Source organism: Stegostoma tigrinum, chromosome 6, assembly GCF_030684315.1.
Source record: "Stegostoma tigrinum isolate sSteTig4 chromosome 6, sSteTig4.hap1, whole genome shotgun sequence".
Taxonomy (NCBI): domain Eukaryota; kingdom Metazoa; phylum Chordata; class Chondrichthyes; order Orectolobiformes; family Stegostomatidae; genus Stegostoma; species Stegostoma tigrinum.
The window spans coordinates 52571621-52588648 of NC_081359.1; the positions used below are offsets into that span (position 1 = coordinate 52571621).

At 42.2% G+C, this 17028-nt stretch overlaps 1 protein-coding gene across 3 annotated transcripts in view; it reads right to left on the reverse strand.

Annotated features, from left to right (window-relative positions):
• Positions 1–17028, reverse strand: part of tmem135 (transmembrane protein 135) — a 420432-nt gene that overhangs the window by 34487 nt on the left and 368917 nt on the right. For all 3 annotated transcript variants that reach the window (XM_059646563.1, XM_048532215.2, XM_048532214.2), the window contains 2 exons: positions 9419–9488; positions 2698–2865 (listed from right to left, as the gene is read on the reverse strand). In XM_059646563.1, the coding sequence (XP_059502546.1) occupies positions 2698–2865; positions 9419–9488 (238 nt within the window). The remainder of the gene's footprint in view (positions 1–2697; positions 2866–9418; positions 9489–17028) is intronic.

Below are 17028 nucleotides of genomic sequence, written 5' to 3' on the forward strand. Positions count from 1 at the left end.
ACCTGTCATACCGATCTCAAGCCCATCTAACCTACACTATTCCATGTATGTCCATATGCTTGAGAAGTGACTTAATTGAAACATATAAAATTATCAGAGGGTTAGATAGGGTGAATAGGGAGATCCTTTTTCCTAGGATGGTGACGGCGAGCACGAGGGGGCATAGATTTAAATTGAGGGGTGAAAGATATAGGACAGATGTCAGAGGGAGTTTCTTTACCCAGAGTAGTAAGGGAATGGAACGCTTTGCCTGCAACGGTAGTAGATTAGCCAACTTCAAGTACATTTAAGTCATCATTGGACATGCATATGGATGTACATGGAATAGTGTAGGTTAGATGGGCTTGAGATCGGTATGACAGGTTTGGCACAACATCGAGGGCCGAAGGGCCTGTACTGTGCTGTAATGTTCTATGTTCTATGTTCTATGTTCTATGTACCTAAAGTTGACGAATCTACTACCGTTGCAGGCAAAGTGTTCCATTCCCTTACTACTCTCTGAGTAAAGATCTCCGAGATATGAACCAAATGCACGTGAGTGGGAGAAGTTCAGTTTGGGAAACTTGGTTGGCATAGGTAGGATGGGCCGAAGAGTCAGTTTCAGTAAATGAAAGGCATTGATAGAGTCGATAGCCAGAGACTTTTCCCCAGGGCAGGACTGACTGCCACGAGGGGTCATAGTTTTAAGGTGTTAGGAGGAAGGTATAGAGGAGACATCAGAGGGAGGTTCTTCACCCAGAGAGTTGTGAGCGCATGGAATAGTTTACCAGTGGTAGTCGTGGAAGCGGAGTCATTAGTGACATTTAAGCGACTGCTGGACATGCACATGGACAGCAGTGAATTGAGGGGAATGTAGGTTGGGTTATTTTAATTTTGGATTAGGATTATTCCACGGCACAACATCGTGGGCCGAAGGAGCTGTACTGAGCTGTACTTTTCTATGTTCTATGTTCTATGAATACTGCAGCATGCATAATTAATCAATGGGAAGATGTAGGTTTGGCAGTCATGCTGCTCCTCACCCAATCTTAGTCAAGAACAAAACCACAGAAACAAATAAGGCTATAGACAGGTCATTTAATAGACCATGGCTGATGAGAAAGTTCTATTTATCTCCCATAATTCTATATTTAAATATTTATTCAATTTTCCTTCAAAAATAGAATGGACTTTACCCTAAGTATGATGACACCCTATAGAATGTTCTCGTAACGACAAATGTTAACAATGACAAATTTTAAACTGTCACAACAATTTACATGTTAGGAGGGAAAAACATGCTGACTAGTTGGCAACTCAACCCTGAATAGTGAAGATTTTATCATGAAGGTGGTAATGGGGGACTATAGCCTCCCAAAATTCCGGACTAATTTAATAAAGGTACCACAATTGAACATTTCTTCTTTAATTGTAGAGAATGTATCCATATTTTAATGTACATTGCATCCAGTAGGTGTAAATGACCTATCAAAACATTTCAAATGATTTTAAAACAATTAATTGTCAGTTTAGCTTTCTTCAGAGCAAATGGAGTATTTCAAATCCGTTCCACAGGATTTTACTGTACACTAAGATGTCACTCAGTCTGTTGTGCCTTAGTCAACCGTTCGCAAGACGAGTAATGTTTTGCTCCACACACCATTTTTTTTTGTCGACCACCACGGAAACTCTTTTATCTCAAATACCTGTCTAACTCGCTTTCAAAAGTGCTTATGGAATGAGTTTTCACCAACTTTTCAGGTAGCTTGTACCTGATTCCAACATCTCTTTGAAAGATTTTTCCTCATTTCCCCTTTAAATCTTTCCAATGATTTTGAATCTATAACTTCTAATTATTAGCCCACTTATTTCGGGGAATAATTTTTTTCTATCTATTCCATAAAAGTCTCTTCTTATACAGAAAACTTCTTAACTTTCATAGTTCCAAGGAGAAAATCTATAACATTTTATCACAATAATTTCTCATTCCTATAATCATTTTGGTGAATACATGTTGTAGGCCCACCAAGACTCTAAACATGTTTAAATATTGTGTTAGTACAAAATGAATGTATTACTATTGTACTTTCAGATAACAAAATATATTATTGCTTCTTCATGAACGTAAATGCACTGTTTTACCTTTCTACACATTTTGCGTAACCAAAACATTCAACGGAGTCTCTACTTTCTTCATGAATCATACCTCTTAATTTTGATTTTTGCATTTGTTTTATGTTTTTGTCAATTTTTGTTCAATATATTCTCAAACTGTTTCCACAAAACTTTAAATTTCCCTAGTCATTGATTCTAAAGAAGGTAAGAAATATGGAATTTATTAATTTCCATTCCTTTGTGCATTTTATTGTCACAATATTGATTCCATTGACATTCTGATTAATAATGTCCAAATATTGTCAAAACTGAAATTTCCCAGTATTTCAATTTCATAAATCGAGTAAACCATTAATAAAGTGTGAGATAACAAGGTGTACAGCTGGATGAACACGAGAGGCCAAGCAGCATCATAGGAGCAGGACAGCTGACGTTTCGGGCCTAGACCCTTCTTCAGTCTAGGCCCGAAACGGCAGCTGTCCTGCTCCTAAGATGCTGCTTGGCCTGCTGCGTTCATCCAGCTCTACACCTCGTTATCTCAGTTTCTCCAGCATCTGCAGTTCCCAGTATCTCCATTAATAAAGCATTGTGTACCATTGTTACCTTGTAAATACTGACAAAAGATCCTAGAAATGCTCCCAGCTGGAAGTTTTCTTTATTGTACAAAGCGGACAATAGCCGAGATGGCTTTGTAAACAGGTGTCTAAGTGCTGATGGAATACGAAGGCAGCATTGAATTAAGTAGCCAACACTGAACATCCGTACAAAACCCTGGAAAAGAAAAATGACATTTCAGGCATCAAGTTACATTTTCTCTATCACTTGAACGCCTACAGCAAAACATAACTTCGTAAAAAGTAAGTACAAAATGAATAATGGGTGCTTTATAAATCAAACAAAGGCTAGGATCAGGGCTGCCACAATTGATTTAAGTAATGCAGCCTTTACAAGTGTTCACTTTGAACCAAACTTCAAACAGCATTGTACTGAACTCACATTAACTTACAACAATAGTGTTTTTTGCTATTATCCAAGTTATTATAATAGTGTTGCGGCTGTTATTGCAAAGAAACCAATATTTGAATTTAATTTTAAAAAATAAACAAAGCAAAAAAAATCACCGTGAAACAATCAGATTGACATAAGGACTGTTCTAAACATTAGAATGTCTAGGATGGTTATGCTTTAAACGGTCTTTTTGTTTAAGGTAAAATGAATGCTCTCGAAAGAAGGAATAATGCAACTTGTATTAAAGACTCATTTAATTTGGTTACGACGATGACAATGGACCTATCTCAAGCCTGACAGAAAGTCTGTTTGTGTTTTAAAATCAAAACATGAATGAAAAGATAGCAATTCTGGCTGCTTGTAGACTAAAGGGCTGTCAGAATCAGTCATAAACAACATTTTGAGGAAACTGATTCAGCTACATGATGCTGAAGAAAAAGCTTGTTTTTTTGGGGAATAACCAAGTGAAGTACATTTGAGGAAATCACCATTGTGAAGAGTTAGAGATCACAGAACTGCCAGAGGAAACCATGCAAAGTCCATTCAAACACATTCAAAGCGCTGACTGATGTGAACTCTGTTTATGAGAAAGCTAGAAGATTCACCTTCATGAGAAAGGGGAAAAAGGACCCTGTTAGAGCTGGAAGCAGTTTTGGACTTCAATTCAAGACTAAAAGCTAGATCTTACACGCCTCTGCCAAGTGTCTTTTCAGTAGGGGGCAGGAAGGCACAAAAAAAATTGGTAAATAGGTCAGGTGGGTTGCCCACAATTTCCATCCATCTCCAAGCTCACCCAATAAACTGTCATGTTATTGTCAGGAAACAAAACTGGCAGGCAGTCCCTTTGCTATATAAATAAATAAACAAAGAGTAATTGAGATTGTTCAGTAAACTTATTTTTCTGAATTATATGCTGCACATGCTAAGACATGGTCGGCATGAACAAAGCAGTTAGGTCATTTTTTTTATACGGACCCCATGTAAGAACCAGGAAGTTTGGTCATTTGAGCAACATACTGTCAAGATGTCAGCCCCAAAATTTCCTTCACCATCCTCAGGGTAACACTGGTCCTGTTTACGCTTCTTCCTGCAGCTAAGTAGCGTACCAATCACCTCATATTCCAGCGTGGCTGGCAGTTCCTCAGGGCAGGATCTCCTGCTACCGAGGGCCACAAGTGCCATGGTTTAATTAAACCGGCCTGCTGCCATTGCCACAGGACAGGTTTCCTTGTAATATGTCAATTTTCAGCTGATTTGCCTCCTGGGAGGTAAAGTTGGGGTAGGGCAGGTGAGCAGTTCCCACCCACTATAAAACACCGTTCTACGGGTCTACTGTGTGTAATACGACGTGTACACACAATGTGGAGCTTTCAGAGATGACAAAGTGTGGAGCTGGAGGACCACAACAGACCAGGCAACATCAGAGGAGCAGAAAAGTTGATGTTTCGAGTTGGGACCCTCTGATGCTGTCTGGCCTGCTGCGTTCCTCTAGCGCCACACTTCTTTATCTCTGACTCCAACGTCAGCCAATCTTGCCATCTCCATGTGGAGTTTTCAGGTGAGTTAAGAAGTTAAGGAATGGATAAAATTTCTGTGATTTAATGTCTTCTTTCCTGTTTCCAAAATATTTATTGCCTATCAAGTAACATTTAGTCATATTGATATTTACTTTGTTAGAAGAAAGATCTTAAAGCATGAAATATTTCATGTGGTTCTTTGCATAGGTCAAAGGGAAATTCATCTCAACTTATCCTTCACTCCAGGGAATCACAACAAATCCCAACTAGTTCATGTAAGCCTTGAGGGATGGAAAATTGCTTGGTCTTTATGTGTGACTCTAATCCACCACCAATATAGTTGACCCTTCTAATATGCAAATCAAGCCACTGCACCCCGACAAGACACAAAATTCTTCTTCCAGACATTTGTTTACATAAATATACTAAAAGAAAGGAAAATGTATAAATGTAAAATAGGTACAGAATGTCACTGAAAATCTACTTAAAGAGAAAAGAAGATATGATACTTTGGATATAAAGCTATTCTGACACAGTATAAATATTCAGAGCTTTGTAGTCTGTGACGGAAACAGTGGGAATTTCAAGCATCTGTTGCTTTTAAATTGATTATATTGACTGACAATATTGACTTCTAATGCTATATGAGGCAGCAGTTAACTAAAAGCAGTGTCATTAGGATACAGTGATCACAGATAATGGGAACGGCAGATGCTGGAAAATCTAAGATAACAAAGTGTGGAGCGGGATGAACACAGCAGGCCAAGCAGCATCTCAGGAGCACAAAAGCTGACGTTTTGGGCCTAGACCCTTCATCAGAGAGGGGGATGGGGAGAGGGAACTGGAATAAATAGGGAGAGAGGGGGAGGCAGACTGAAGATGGACAGAGGAGAAGATAGGTGAAGAGTAGAGTATAAGTGAGGAGGGAGGGGATAGCTCAGTTCGGGGAGGACGGACATGTCAAGGGGGCGGGATGAGGTCAGTAGGTAGGAAATGGAGGTGTGGCTTGAAGTGGGAGGAGGGGATAGGTGAGAGGAAGAACAGGTTAGGGAGGCGGGGACGAGCTGGGCTGGTTTTGGGACGCAGTGGGACGAGGGGAGATTTTGAAGCTGGTGAAATCCACATTGATGCCATTGGGCTGCAGGGTTCCCAAGCGGAATATGAGTTGTTGTTCCTGCAACCTTCGGGTGGCATCATTATGGCACTGCAGGAGGCCCTGGATGGACATGTCGTCTAAGGAATGGGAGGGGGGAATTAAAATGTGCGCAACTGGGAGGTGTGGTTGTCTATTGAGAACCGAGCGTAGGTGTTCTGCAAAGTGGTCCCCAAGCCTCCGCTTGGTTTCCCCAATGTAAAGGAAGCCACAACGGGTACAGGGGATGCAGTATACCACATTAGCAGATGTGCAGGTGAACATCTGCTTGATGTGAAAAGTCTTCTTGGGGCCTGGGATGGGGGTGAGGGAGGAGGGAAACAGGTCGCTATGGGAGTCAGTGGGCTTGAAATGGACATTGGTTTCTGGGTGTCTGAGATGGAGACAGAGAGGCCCAGGAAGGTGAGGGATGTGTTGGAGATGGTCCAGGAGAACTTGAGGTTCAGGTGGAAGGTGTTGGTGAAGTGGATGAACTGTTCAATCTCCTCTTGGGAGCGCACGGCAGCGCCAATACAGTCATCAATGTAACGGAGGAAGAGGTGGGGTTTAGGGCCAGTCTAGGTACGAAAGAGGGGCTGTTCCATGTAGCCTACAAAGAGGCAGGCATAGCTTGGGCCCATGCGGGTACCCATGGCCACCCCCTTTGTCTGTACATCCCAGATGTCCGCGTTCTTCACGGACCGCAACGTCCCCCCCCCACAGTGGTCGAGAACACCCTCGACCATATCTCCCGCATTTCCCGCAACTCATCCCTCACACCCCACCCCTGCAATAACCACCAAAAGAGAATCCCCCTGGTCCTCACAAGCCACCCCACCGACCTCTGGAAACAACGCATCATCCTCCGACACTTCCACCATCTACAATCTGACCCGACCACCAAAGACATTTTTCCATCCCCACTCTTGTCTGCATTCCGGAGACATCACTCTCTCCGGGACTCCCTTGTCCACTCCACACTCCCCTCCAACCCCATCACACCCAGCACTTTCCCCGGCAACTGCAGGAAGTTCTACACTTGCCCACACACCTCCTCCCTCACCCCCATCCCAGGCCCCAAGAAGACTTTCCACATCAAGCAGATGTTCATCTGCACATCCGCCAACGTTGTATACTGCATCCGCCATACCTGCTGTGGCTTCCTTTACATTGGGGAAACCAAGCGGAGGCTTGGGGACTGCTTTGCAGAACACCTACGCTCGGTTCGCAATAAACAACTGCACCTTCCAGTCGCGAACCATTTTAACTCCCCCTCCCAATGCTCAGACAACATGTCCATCATAGGCCTCCTGTAGTTGCACAACGATGCCACCCGTAAATTGCAGGAACAACTCATATTCTGCTTGGGAACCCTGAAGCCCATTGGTATCAATGTGGATTTCACCAGCTTCAAAATCTCCCCTCCCCCCACTACATCCCAAAACCAGCTCAGCTTGTCCCCACCTCCCTAACCTGTTCTTCCTCTCACCTATCCCCTCCTCCCACCTCAAGCCACACCTCCAATTCCTACCTACTGACCTCATCCCGCCCCCTTGACCTGTCCGCCCTCCCCGGACTGACCTATCTCCTCCAATACCTCCCCACCGATACTCTCCTCTCCACCTATTTTCTCCTCTGTCCATCTTCGGTCCGCCTCCCCCTCTCTCCCTATTTATCTCAGAACCCTCTCCCCATCCCCCTTTTCTGATGAAGGGTCTAGGCCCGAAACGTCAGCTTTTATGCTCCTAAATCCTAAGATGCTGCTTGGCCTGCTGTGTTCATCTAGCTCCACACTTTGTCATTAGGAAATAGCTGCTTGGCTTTTGAAATGTTAATGAGTAACACTGTTGAACAGTGGAATACTGATCAGCACTTCAACAGTTGATCTATTAAGTATGCCAATGCTCTTGTGGGATGCTCAGCCCCTCATCTTGTTGAGAATGTAAACCTATATTGGTTTACGATTGGAGTTACTGATCTGACTTTATGCAATGGTCTACATTAATACTTTAAAAAGTTTCTAAATGAGCTACTGGCCCCAACAAGCCATCCTTCTGAAATAACAACACTCAGGTTATTTGATCCTAGAACCACAGAAGGCTGGAAGAATCCTTCTATATTCTGACAGAAGGTTTTTGACTTGAAATGCCAACTACGAACGTACGAATAATGAGGAATAAGTCAATCAACCCCTTTCCGGCCTTCTCTCCATTTAAAAGAGCATAACTGATCTGATTACCACTTCAAATCCGCATTCTTGTCTACACTTAGTAATTTGCTTGCTGAACAAGGCTCTATCCATCTCTAGCTTAGAAAATATCCAAGGACTCTGCTTCCACAAGTTTTTCAGGAAGAGTGTGTCCCAAAGATTTGTGAGCATCTGAAAGGAAAAGCTCATCTCTAATTTAAATAGGAATACCTGACTTTTAAACAGAGACCCCAGTTCTAGCTTCTCCAGAAGAGGAAACATATTCTCCACACTGAAATTGCATAGCAGTGCATTGGACAATTTTGGAGGCTAGTTCATACCTTACATGCTTTAGAATTCATGATTCAGCCATGAAATAATGCGTTCTAAAGGATGAACATAAAATGGCATAATGAAAATATATTGTGTTGTGAAAATTCAGCAGTCTACAACATCTATGAAGGAAGAAACAGACTGAGTGCAACAAAATACCTTGCAAGTAGTACTTGAAATATAGTGGCATTCCACTAATTAAAAAAGCAAAAGTGTTCACAAAGAAAACAAACAACTATTCAGGAGGGATACAAGTAGAAATAGTGCAAAGTGAATTTCTTTCTTCAACTGGAATAGGTGGGGAATGTTATGAGGAAGAACCCACAACAGTCATTCAAAATATCTCATGGCAAACAACTCAGATCAGGGCCGGTTGGGGCTGCTGGCCTGTTCCCTTGATTGGTTTGGTAAAACAAAAATACAGACAACAGAGACGGAAGGAAAATAGCATAGGAAATAAGTTACTGACATATGCACAATGCCCTCCACCAGGCATAACAGAAATATACAAAATACGTCAAAGCAGAACCTGATTTATGATGATGCTCAGGCATCAATGAAGTTAGCGAATGAACTGGTTTACTATATGAAAGCCGTGTTGATGTGATGTCACTGTTTAAAAAAAACATGCAAATGCATTATGGCTGGAGCTCTGAAAAGTTTTATTTTCTGCAGATTATCATTTCCAGCACCTACAGGTTTTTGCTTTTGTCTGTAAGAACTTCAAATGCTTAAAAAGAAGCTAATGGTTACAATTTAAAAAAACAATATCATAATTTTAGTTCAAAGATGGTCAGAAATTAAAAACACCATAAAATATGGAGAACAGGGACCAAGTTAAAAATGGCTCTCATTCAAAATAGCTGAAAAAACATTAATTACTTCTCAAAGGAAAAAGAAGCATTGTACTGCAAGTTAAGGAACTAAAATAACTTATAGCTAAAACCTGGATGAGAGCCCAGATTTCAACATGTTACAAGCCACATCAAATCACTTAGCCAGGATTTTTAATTTGCAAACAGAATAATTTTGATTAGTTGAAACAACAACTACCAACACTATGAACTATATTGTTAATTGGAAAATGGTCACGCTCTGTCACTTATGCTAATGAAGTGTTGCTGGTTTTAATAAAAAAATACTCACTTTAATGCAGTAAGAGATACAGTTGTCCTCATAATGTTTACAACATCTGTGCCTTGGGCCACACTTGCAGCTGAATTAAAATAAAACTTTTAAACATCCAATCCCATCAATTACAGCATATTTTAAATAGAAATCCAAACATTTATAATGCAGGGGTTATATTTTTGTTCTGAGTGAAATTAGCTATCATATTACATATACATGTTGCACAACTTTTAGCTAATTGATAAAACACTATGAAAGGGTCAATATATATTCTACCCTCTACATCAGACTTCCATTGTGCTCATTGCACATGGTTGGTTATTAAATACATGACAATTTAATGTATCTCATAAAACAAAATGAACGAGCAGCACTATACCTGCCGAATTTCAACTGACAACAGTAATAAATTAAATGGCGTGCTAGCCTTAAATCAGGGCAGGAAAATACTAAGTCATACGTCATATTACAAGCAGCACTCTCAGATTCTGTGATTAAAGATCAACTAAAAAAAACCTAAAGGTTCACAAGATAATAAAGTGTGAAGCTGGATGAACACAGCAGGCCAAGCAGCATCTCAGGAGCACAAAAGCTGACGTTTCGGGCCTAGCCCCTTCATCAGAGAGGGCGATGGGCAAGGGTTCTGGAATAAATAGGGAGAGAGGGGGAGGCGGACCAAAGATGGAGAGAAAAGAAGATAGGTGGAGAGGAGAGTATAGGTGGGGAGGTGGGGAAGGGATAGGTCAGTCCAGGGAAGACGGACAGGTCAAGGAGGTGGGATGAGGTTAGTAGGTAGGAAATGGAGGTGCGGCTTGGGGTGGGAGGAAGGGATGGGTGAGAGGAAGAACAGGTTAGGGAGGCAGAGACAGGCTGGGCTGGTTTTGGGATGCAGTGGGGGGAGGGGAAGAGCTGGGCTGGTTGTATGGTGCAATGGAGGGGAGGGGACGAACTGGGCTGGTTTAGGGATGCGGTGGGGTAAGGGGAGATTTTGAAGCTGGTGAAGTCCACATTGATGCCATTGGGCTGCAGGGTTCCCAAGCGGAATATGAGTTGCTGTTCCTGCAACCTTCGGGTGGCATCATTGTGGCACTGCAGGAGGCCCATGATAGACATGACATCTAAAGAATGCGAGGGGGAGTGGAAATGGTTTGCGACTGGGAGGTGCGGTTGTTTATTGCGAACCAAGCGGAGGTGTTCTGCAAAGTGGTCCCCAAGCCTCCGCTTGATTTCCCCAATGTAGAGGAAGCCACACTGGGTACAATGGATGCAGTATACCATATTGGGACCGCTTTGCAGAAGACCTCCGCTCGGTTCGCAATAAACAACCGCACCTCCCAGTCGCAAACCATTTCCACTCCCCCTCCCATTCTTTAGATGACATGTCCATCATGGGCCTCCTGCAGTGCCACAACGATGCCACCCGAAGGTTGCAGGAACAGCAACTCATATTCCGCTTGGGAACCCTGCAGCCCAATGGTATCAATGTGGACTTCACCAGCTTCAAAATCTTCCCTTCCCCCACCGCATCCCAAAACCAGCCCAGCTCTTCCCCTCCACCCACTGCATCCCAAAACCAGCCCAACCTGTCTCTGCCTCCCTAACCTGTTCTTCCTCTCACCCATCCCTTCCTCCCACTCCAAGCTGCACCTCCATTTCCTACCTACTAACCTCATCCCACCTCCTTGACCTGTCCGTCTTCCCTGGACTGACCTATCTCCTCCCTACCTCCCCATCTATACTCTCCACCTATCTTCTTTTCTCTCCATCTTTGGTCCGCCTCCCCCTCTCTCCCTATTTATTCCAGAACCCTCATCCCATCGCCCTCTCTGATGAAGGGTCTAGGCCCGAAACGTCAGCTTTTGTGCTCCTGAGATGCTGCTTGGCCTGCTGTGTTCATCCAGCTTCACACTTTATTATCTTGGATTCTCCAGCATCTGCAGTTCCCATTATCTCTAAAGCTTCACAATGTGCGATTATTTCATGTTTCCAGTTCATTATTAAAGCCAGAATTTCTCTGGACAGCTGTACCAACAGTTTGTGTAAATGTTTCACTGGAAGGTATCTTTTGGTATGCTCCAGACCCATTCCTGACTTCAGTTCACCTTTCCTAACATGGAAACAATGTGAAGTAGCCAGTTATGCTATGTTGTAAGCCATCATCTTCAGAGGTTGTACTGGGAATATATTGACAGGCTAGGCAGAATTTTGAAGATGAAGACATGGAATTTTAACTCAATTCACTGGTGAATAGGAGTCAGTGAAAGTCAAAGCTACAGACGACTGTTTTAGATAAATAAGGTCAAGCTGGAGTGTTTAGAGGGTAAAAGATAGAAATCAGAAAGGAAAATGTTCCAGAGTCCTTAAAGTATGGCAAAAATTCTGATGGTGATAGGATAAGCAGAGCAAACGTACTTTGCAATATAATTATGATCTAAAATAGTCAGATTAAGAAAATGAATGTGGCATCCATAACAAGCTTCTGCTGATGCTTTTATATAACTGATTCAAGGAGATCTGAGAAAGCAGTTTAGGGTGCAGACTCTCAGGTTTGATACATTTTGATCTGAAGCAACCATTCACATTCCCCTCTGATGGAACATCAGGCAAAAAAGTAATGGAAATTGAATGCTTAACCGGATATGAATTGGTGTCCATTTATGTAGTTACAGTTAATTATTAGTAGTTACTAACCTTGATCATGCGTCTGCTCAGAGCCATTATGATACATATAATGGCACACATATTTCAGATCAGGGTTGGAAACTCTGCTAAATTTTCCCAAAAACTGGTTTTACACTCTGAAATTTCATGGAGGGTTTCTTTCCACAAGTAATTTCTCTCATACAATATCCCACGGCTTACCATGTTGAATATGCATCTCAGCTCTATGGAACCATACTTGCACTATCGTGAGCTCACCAGTGGCAGAAGTATTCCCAGCTGCAGGATTATTTCAGGATTTCTGCCACAAGTGCCATGTTTAAAGCCCCACAATGCATCAGTTCAAATGTTGCCAGCCGTTTACAGTGTAAGTAGTCAGAGAGAAATGAATTAGCAAAGCTTCTGAAGGCAGACAAATTTAAAAATATATTGAAACTTGAAACCATTACCTGTCTGATCAACTATCAATGTAGCTGCAGTTAAAGGTATAATGCTACAGAGGCTATCCATCCTTAACACAACTCCCCCTAATGTTCATTGTAGCGTTACACCTTACCATTGTTCAATGTGGGAGCAGCACGTTGTCAACAGCGCAAGTGAGAGGGAAAAAGAGAGCGCGAACAAGAGAGAAAAAGACTGAGAGACAGAGTGTGTGTACAAACATACAATGGGCATTTATGTGTACTGGGAAAAGCATACACCATGTTGTAGACAACATGACTCTTCATATTCATATCTGAAAGCTTTAACATTTGTGAGCTACTCCAAGAAATGACTGGGCACATCACGTAGCTTGAATAAATGTCAACTGACTGAATAAAACACAAAGCTATGAACAAAAATAATTTTATAATGTTATTTGTGCACTCTTGCTCTCTCCCTCTCTCTCCTACACACACTGGCTGACAGGGCTTTGATACCACTACAATCACATCTTCACCCCATCAAAGAAAGCATTCTGAAGAGTCATCCTGATCCACTTGTTAATACCGTTCTACACCATTTGATTGACCTTGGCGTATCCTTTTGATAAAGTCAGTGAACGGAAGGATTCATTATAAGTAAGGTAGATATCTAACCTTCGCTCTTGTGCGTTACTCACAGTATTTTGAGTTTGCACATTTTGACGTAAAAATCAGACAAAATTCAGATTAGTGCCAAGTAGATTGTGACTGCTGAAAATGTTGTTTTATATTTATTTTTTGGTAACTTCAACACCCCACCCTTTTATTTCACGTTTGTCCCTCCCTTTTCTTTTCCAACTAGCCTGTGCGTGCAGGGAGGGTGAGCACACACCACCTGTGCTAAGATTTCCCGCAGTGACATCCCACACCACAGAGTCAACTGGCAGGAAAAATTATTTTTACTTTATTTTCTTTCTTTCACTATTCCACCCCACCCACCACCCCTCTCCTTTCTGCATAAAATGGCTTCTGATAAATGGCTTAGTGAATCTGACAATTCTCCTATTTATTTAGGACTTGAATATTTAGTTGTGTTGCACTGGAGCAACATTTCTGTTCTGCTAAAGAAATGGTATTTGCTCTTCCTGTCTCAGGTCAAATTAATCACCCTGTGGCCAACTCATTTCCTTAACATCTAGTTAAAAGAACTTTAGAAAAGGAAATCTTAGGACCCAACAGATTTGACTGCTTTCCTTTTATGCCTGAACCTAGGGTTTAATTTGCACTCAAGTGAATATGGGCGAGAGTCACAACACAAATCAACAAGGGGTGATATACCAATTGTGAAACACAACAAATCCTGCAACAAATAAAGATGTGCTCTTTCCTTTACGTCCATCACCCTTCATCTCTACGAACACTGATGCCATCACAAACTGAAAATAAAAATGTACTCTGCATCATCATTGCTTTAATAATAAACTACCTCTGTTCCATAATAAATATTTTGAATTTATCTATATGTAACTTTTATCCAGAAAAATATCTTTTGAAGCTCATCAGAAACAAGCGACAGAAATAAGGCATTCAGTCCTTGAGCCTTCTCTACAATTCTACATGACATTTTCTTGCGCTATCCCCATATCCCTCAATGTCAATGGTATCTAGAATTCTACTGATATTTGTCATGAACATACTGAATGACTGAACTTCCACAGCTCTCCGGTTGGAGAATTCCAAAGAATTTCACCATCTGGTTGAAGTAATTCCTCTTCATTTCAGTCATAAATGTTTTTTCCATTATTTTGAGAATAAGCCTCGCATGATTTTATAGCTCTCTACAAGGTCAGCCTCCCACAGTTCAAGGAAGAAAGGACCAGCCTATCTAGTCACTCCTTAACTCAAACTCTCCAGTCCCAGTAACATCCTTGTAAATCTTTTTTGCACTCTTTCCAGTTTAGTAACATCCTTCCTATAGCAGGGCAAACCGAATTGTCTGTAATACTCCAAATGTGGCGTTATGTGGTCTCGTCCAGTTCTAATAGGACATCCCAACTCTTATATTCAATGCTCTGACCAATGAAGGCAAGCATGCCGAATGCCTTCCTCATCATCCGATCTATGATGCCACTTTGAAGTAACTATGCACCTGCACCTTCAGATCTCTCTGTTCAACAACATTCACCAAAGCCCTACCACTAACTGTAAAAGGCCTGCCCTGGTCTGTCTTATGAAAATGCAGCAAATCACGTTTACTTGAATCAAATTCCATCTGTTATCCCTCGGCCTTTGGCGCAGTTGATCAGGATCTCATAGATAACCTTCTTCACTCTCCACCAAATCACCAATTTTGGTGTCATCTGCAAACTTACTAACCATGCCTCCTATATTGTCATCAAAATAATTTACATAAGTGACAAACAACAGTCAGACCTAACTGGCCCTTGTGCCACACAAGCTGGTCACAAGCCTCCAGGCTGAACAACAACCCTCTACCACCACTCTCATTCATACTGTCAAGCCAATCTTGCATCCAATAGGTTAGCTTTCCCTCTCCCTGGATCCCACTGATCTTTTGTTACTAACCTGTCTACCATGCAGAACCTTGTCAAAGGCCTTGCTGAAGGTCATGTAGGCATAATCTACACTCTGCCCTCACTGAACTTTTTTGAAGGGGTGACCAAGAAGATCAACTTGAGACATGATTTCCCACACACAAACCCAAGTTGATAATCTCTAATCAGTCCTTACCTTTCCAAATTCATATAGATCCTGTTTCTCAGAATCCCCTCTAACTGCATACCCACTGCTGATGTTGGGCTCACCAGTCTGTAGATACCTGGCTTTTCCTTGTAGCTTTTCTTAAATAATGGCACAATTTTAGCCACTCTCCAGTCCTCCAACACCTCACCCATCACCAGTGACATAAATATTTCCGCTAGGGGCCCCAAAATTTCTTCCCTAGCTTCCCACAGTATCTTGGGAAACACTTGATCAGGTCCTGGGAAGTTATCTATCTTCAGACATTTTAAAAATTCCAGCACCGCCTCTTCTGAAATGTGGACTCTTCAAGATATTACTATTTGTGTCCCCAAGTTGCCTAGCTTCCAGGTCTTTCTCCATAGTAAACACTGTCGAGAAATATTCATTTAAGATCTCACCAATCCCTGTGGTTCCACAAATAGATGACCTTATTGTTCTTTAAAGGTGCTCTATTCTCTCCCCAGTTACTCTTTTGCCCTTAAACTACTTGTGGAATCTCTTTGGCTTCTCCTTTTACTTTATCTGCCAAAGCTATCTCATGTTCCCTTTTTGCCCTCCTGATTTCCCTCTTAAGCATACTTCTGTAGCCCCGAAACTCCTCAAGGGATTCATTTGATCCCAGCTGTCTACAGCTGACATATGCCTCCTTCTTGACCAGAACTTCAATATCTCTAGTGATCTAATGCTGGCCCTACACCTGCCAGCCATGCCCTTCACACTAACAGGAACATGCTAGCCCTGAACTCTCATAATCTCACTGTTGCAAGTCTCCAACTTGCCAGGTGTCCCTTTACCGGCAAAAAGGTCTACTAATCAACTTTTGAAAGTTCCTGTCAACCTCCATCAAAATTGGTCTTGCCCCAATTTAGAACTTTAACTTGTGGACCCGACCCAATCTTTTCCATAACTATTTAAAATCTAATAGAATTATGGTCATTAGTGCCAAAGTGCTCCCTCGCTAACATCTCAGTCAGAGATAGTAGGAAATGCCAATGCTGGAGTCTGAGATAACAAGGTGTGGAGCTGAAGAAGGGTTCAGACCTGAAACGTCAGCTTTCCTGCTCCTCTGATGCTCTCTGGCCTGCTTATTCCTCCAGCTCAACACCTCAGTCATTTGCCCTGCCTTATTTCCCAAGAGGAGGTCGAGTTTTGCCCCTTCTCTTGTCGGGCCATATACACATTGAGAAAATTTTCCTGAACAATCACTTAACAAATTGCTCCTCAGCCAAACTCTTAACACAACAACAGTCCCAGTCTGTGTTTGGAAAGTTTAAAAACCCCTACCATTACCACCATATTATTCTTAGCTATCCGCAAACTTTGTACATAATTGCTCCTCAATTTCCCACTGACTACCTGGGGGAGGGTGGGGCCTATAATCCCACGAAAGTGATCAGCCTCTTATAATTTCCCAATTTTATCCAGATAACTTTATTGGATGATCCCCTAGGAATATGCTGTAAGTACTACCGTGATGTTTTTCCTAAACAAAAGCACCACTCCGCCTCCTCTCTTGTTCCCTCCCACCCTCTGTCCTTTGTATAACATCTGTATCCTCTAACAGTGAACTGCTAGTCCTGTCCCTCCTTCGGCTATGTTTCTACAACACTTATCTCAGCCACACATTCTCACCCTTGCCCTGAATGCATCTGCCTTACCTGTTAGGCCTCTTCTATTCAAGCGAATAATTTAATTCATCAGAGATAACGGGAACTGCAAATGCTGGACAGTCCGAGATAGCAAGTGTGGAGCTGGATGAACACAGCAGGCCAAGCAGCATCTTAGGAGCACAAAAGC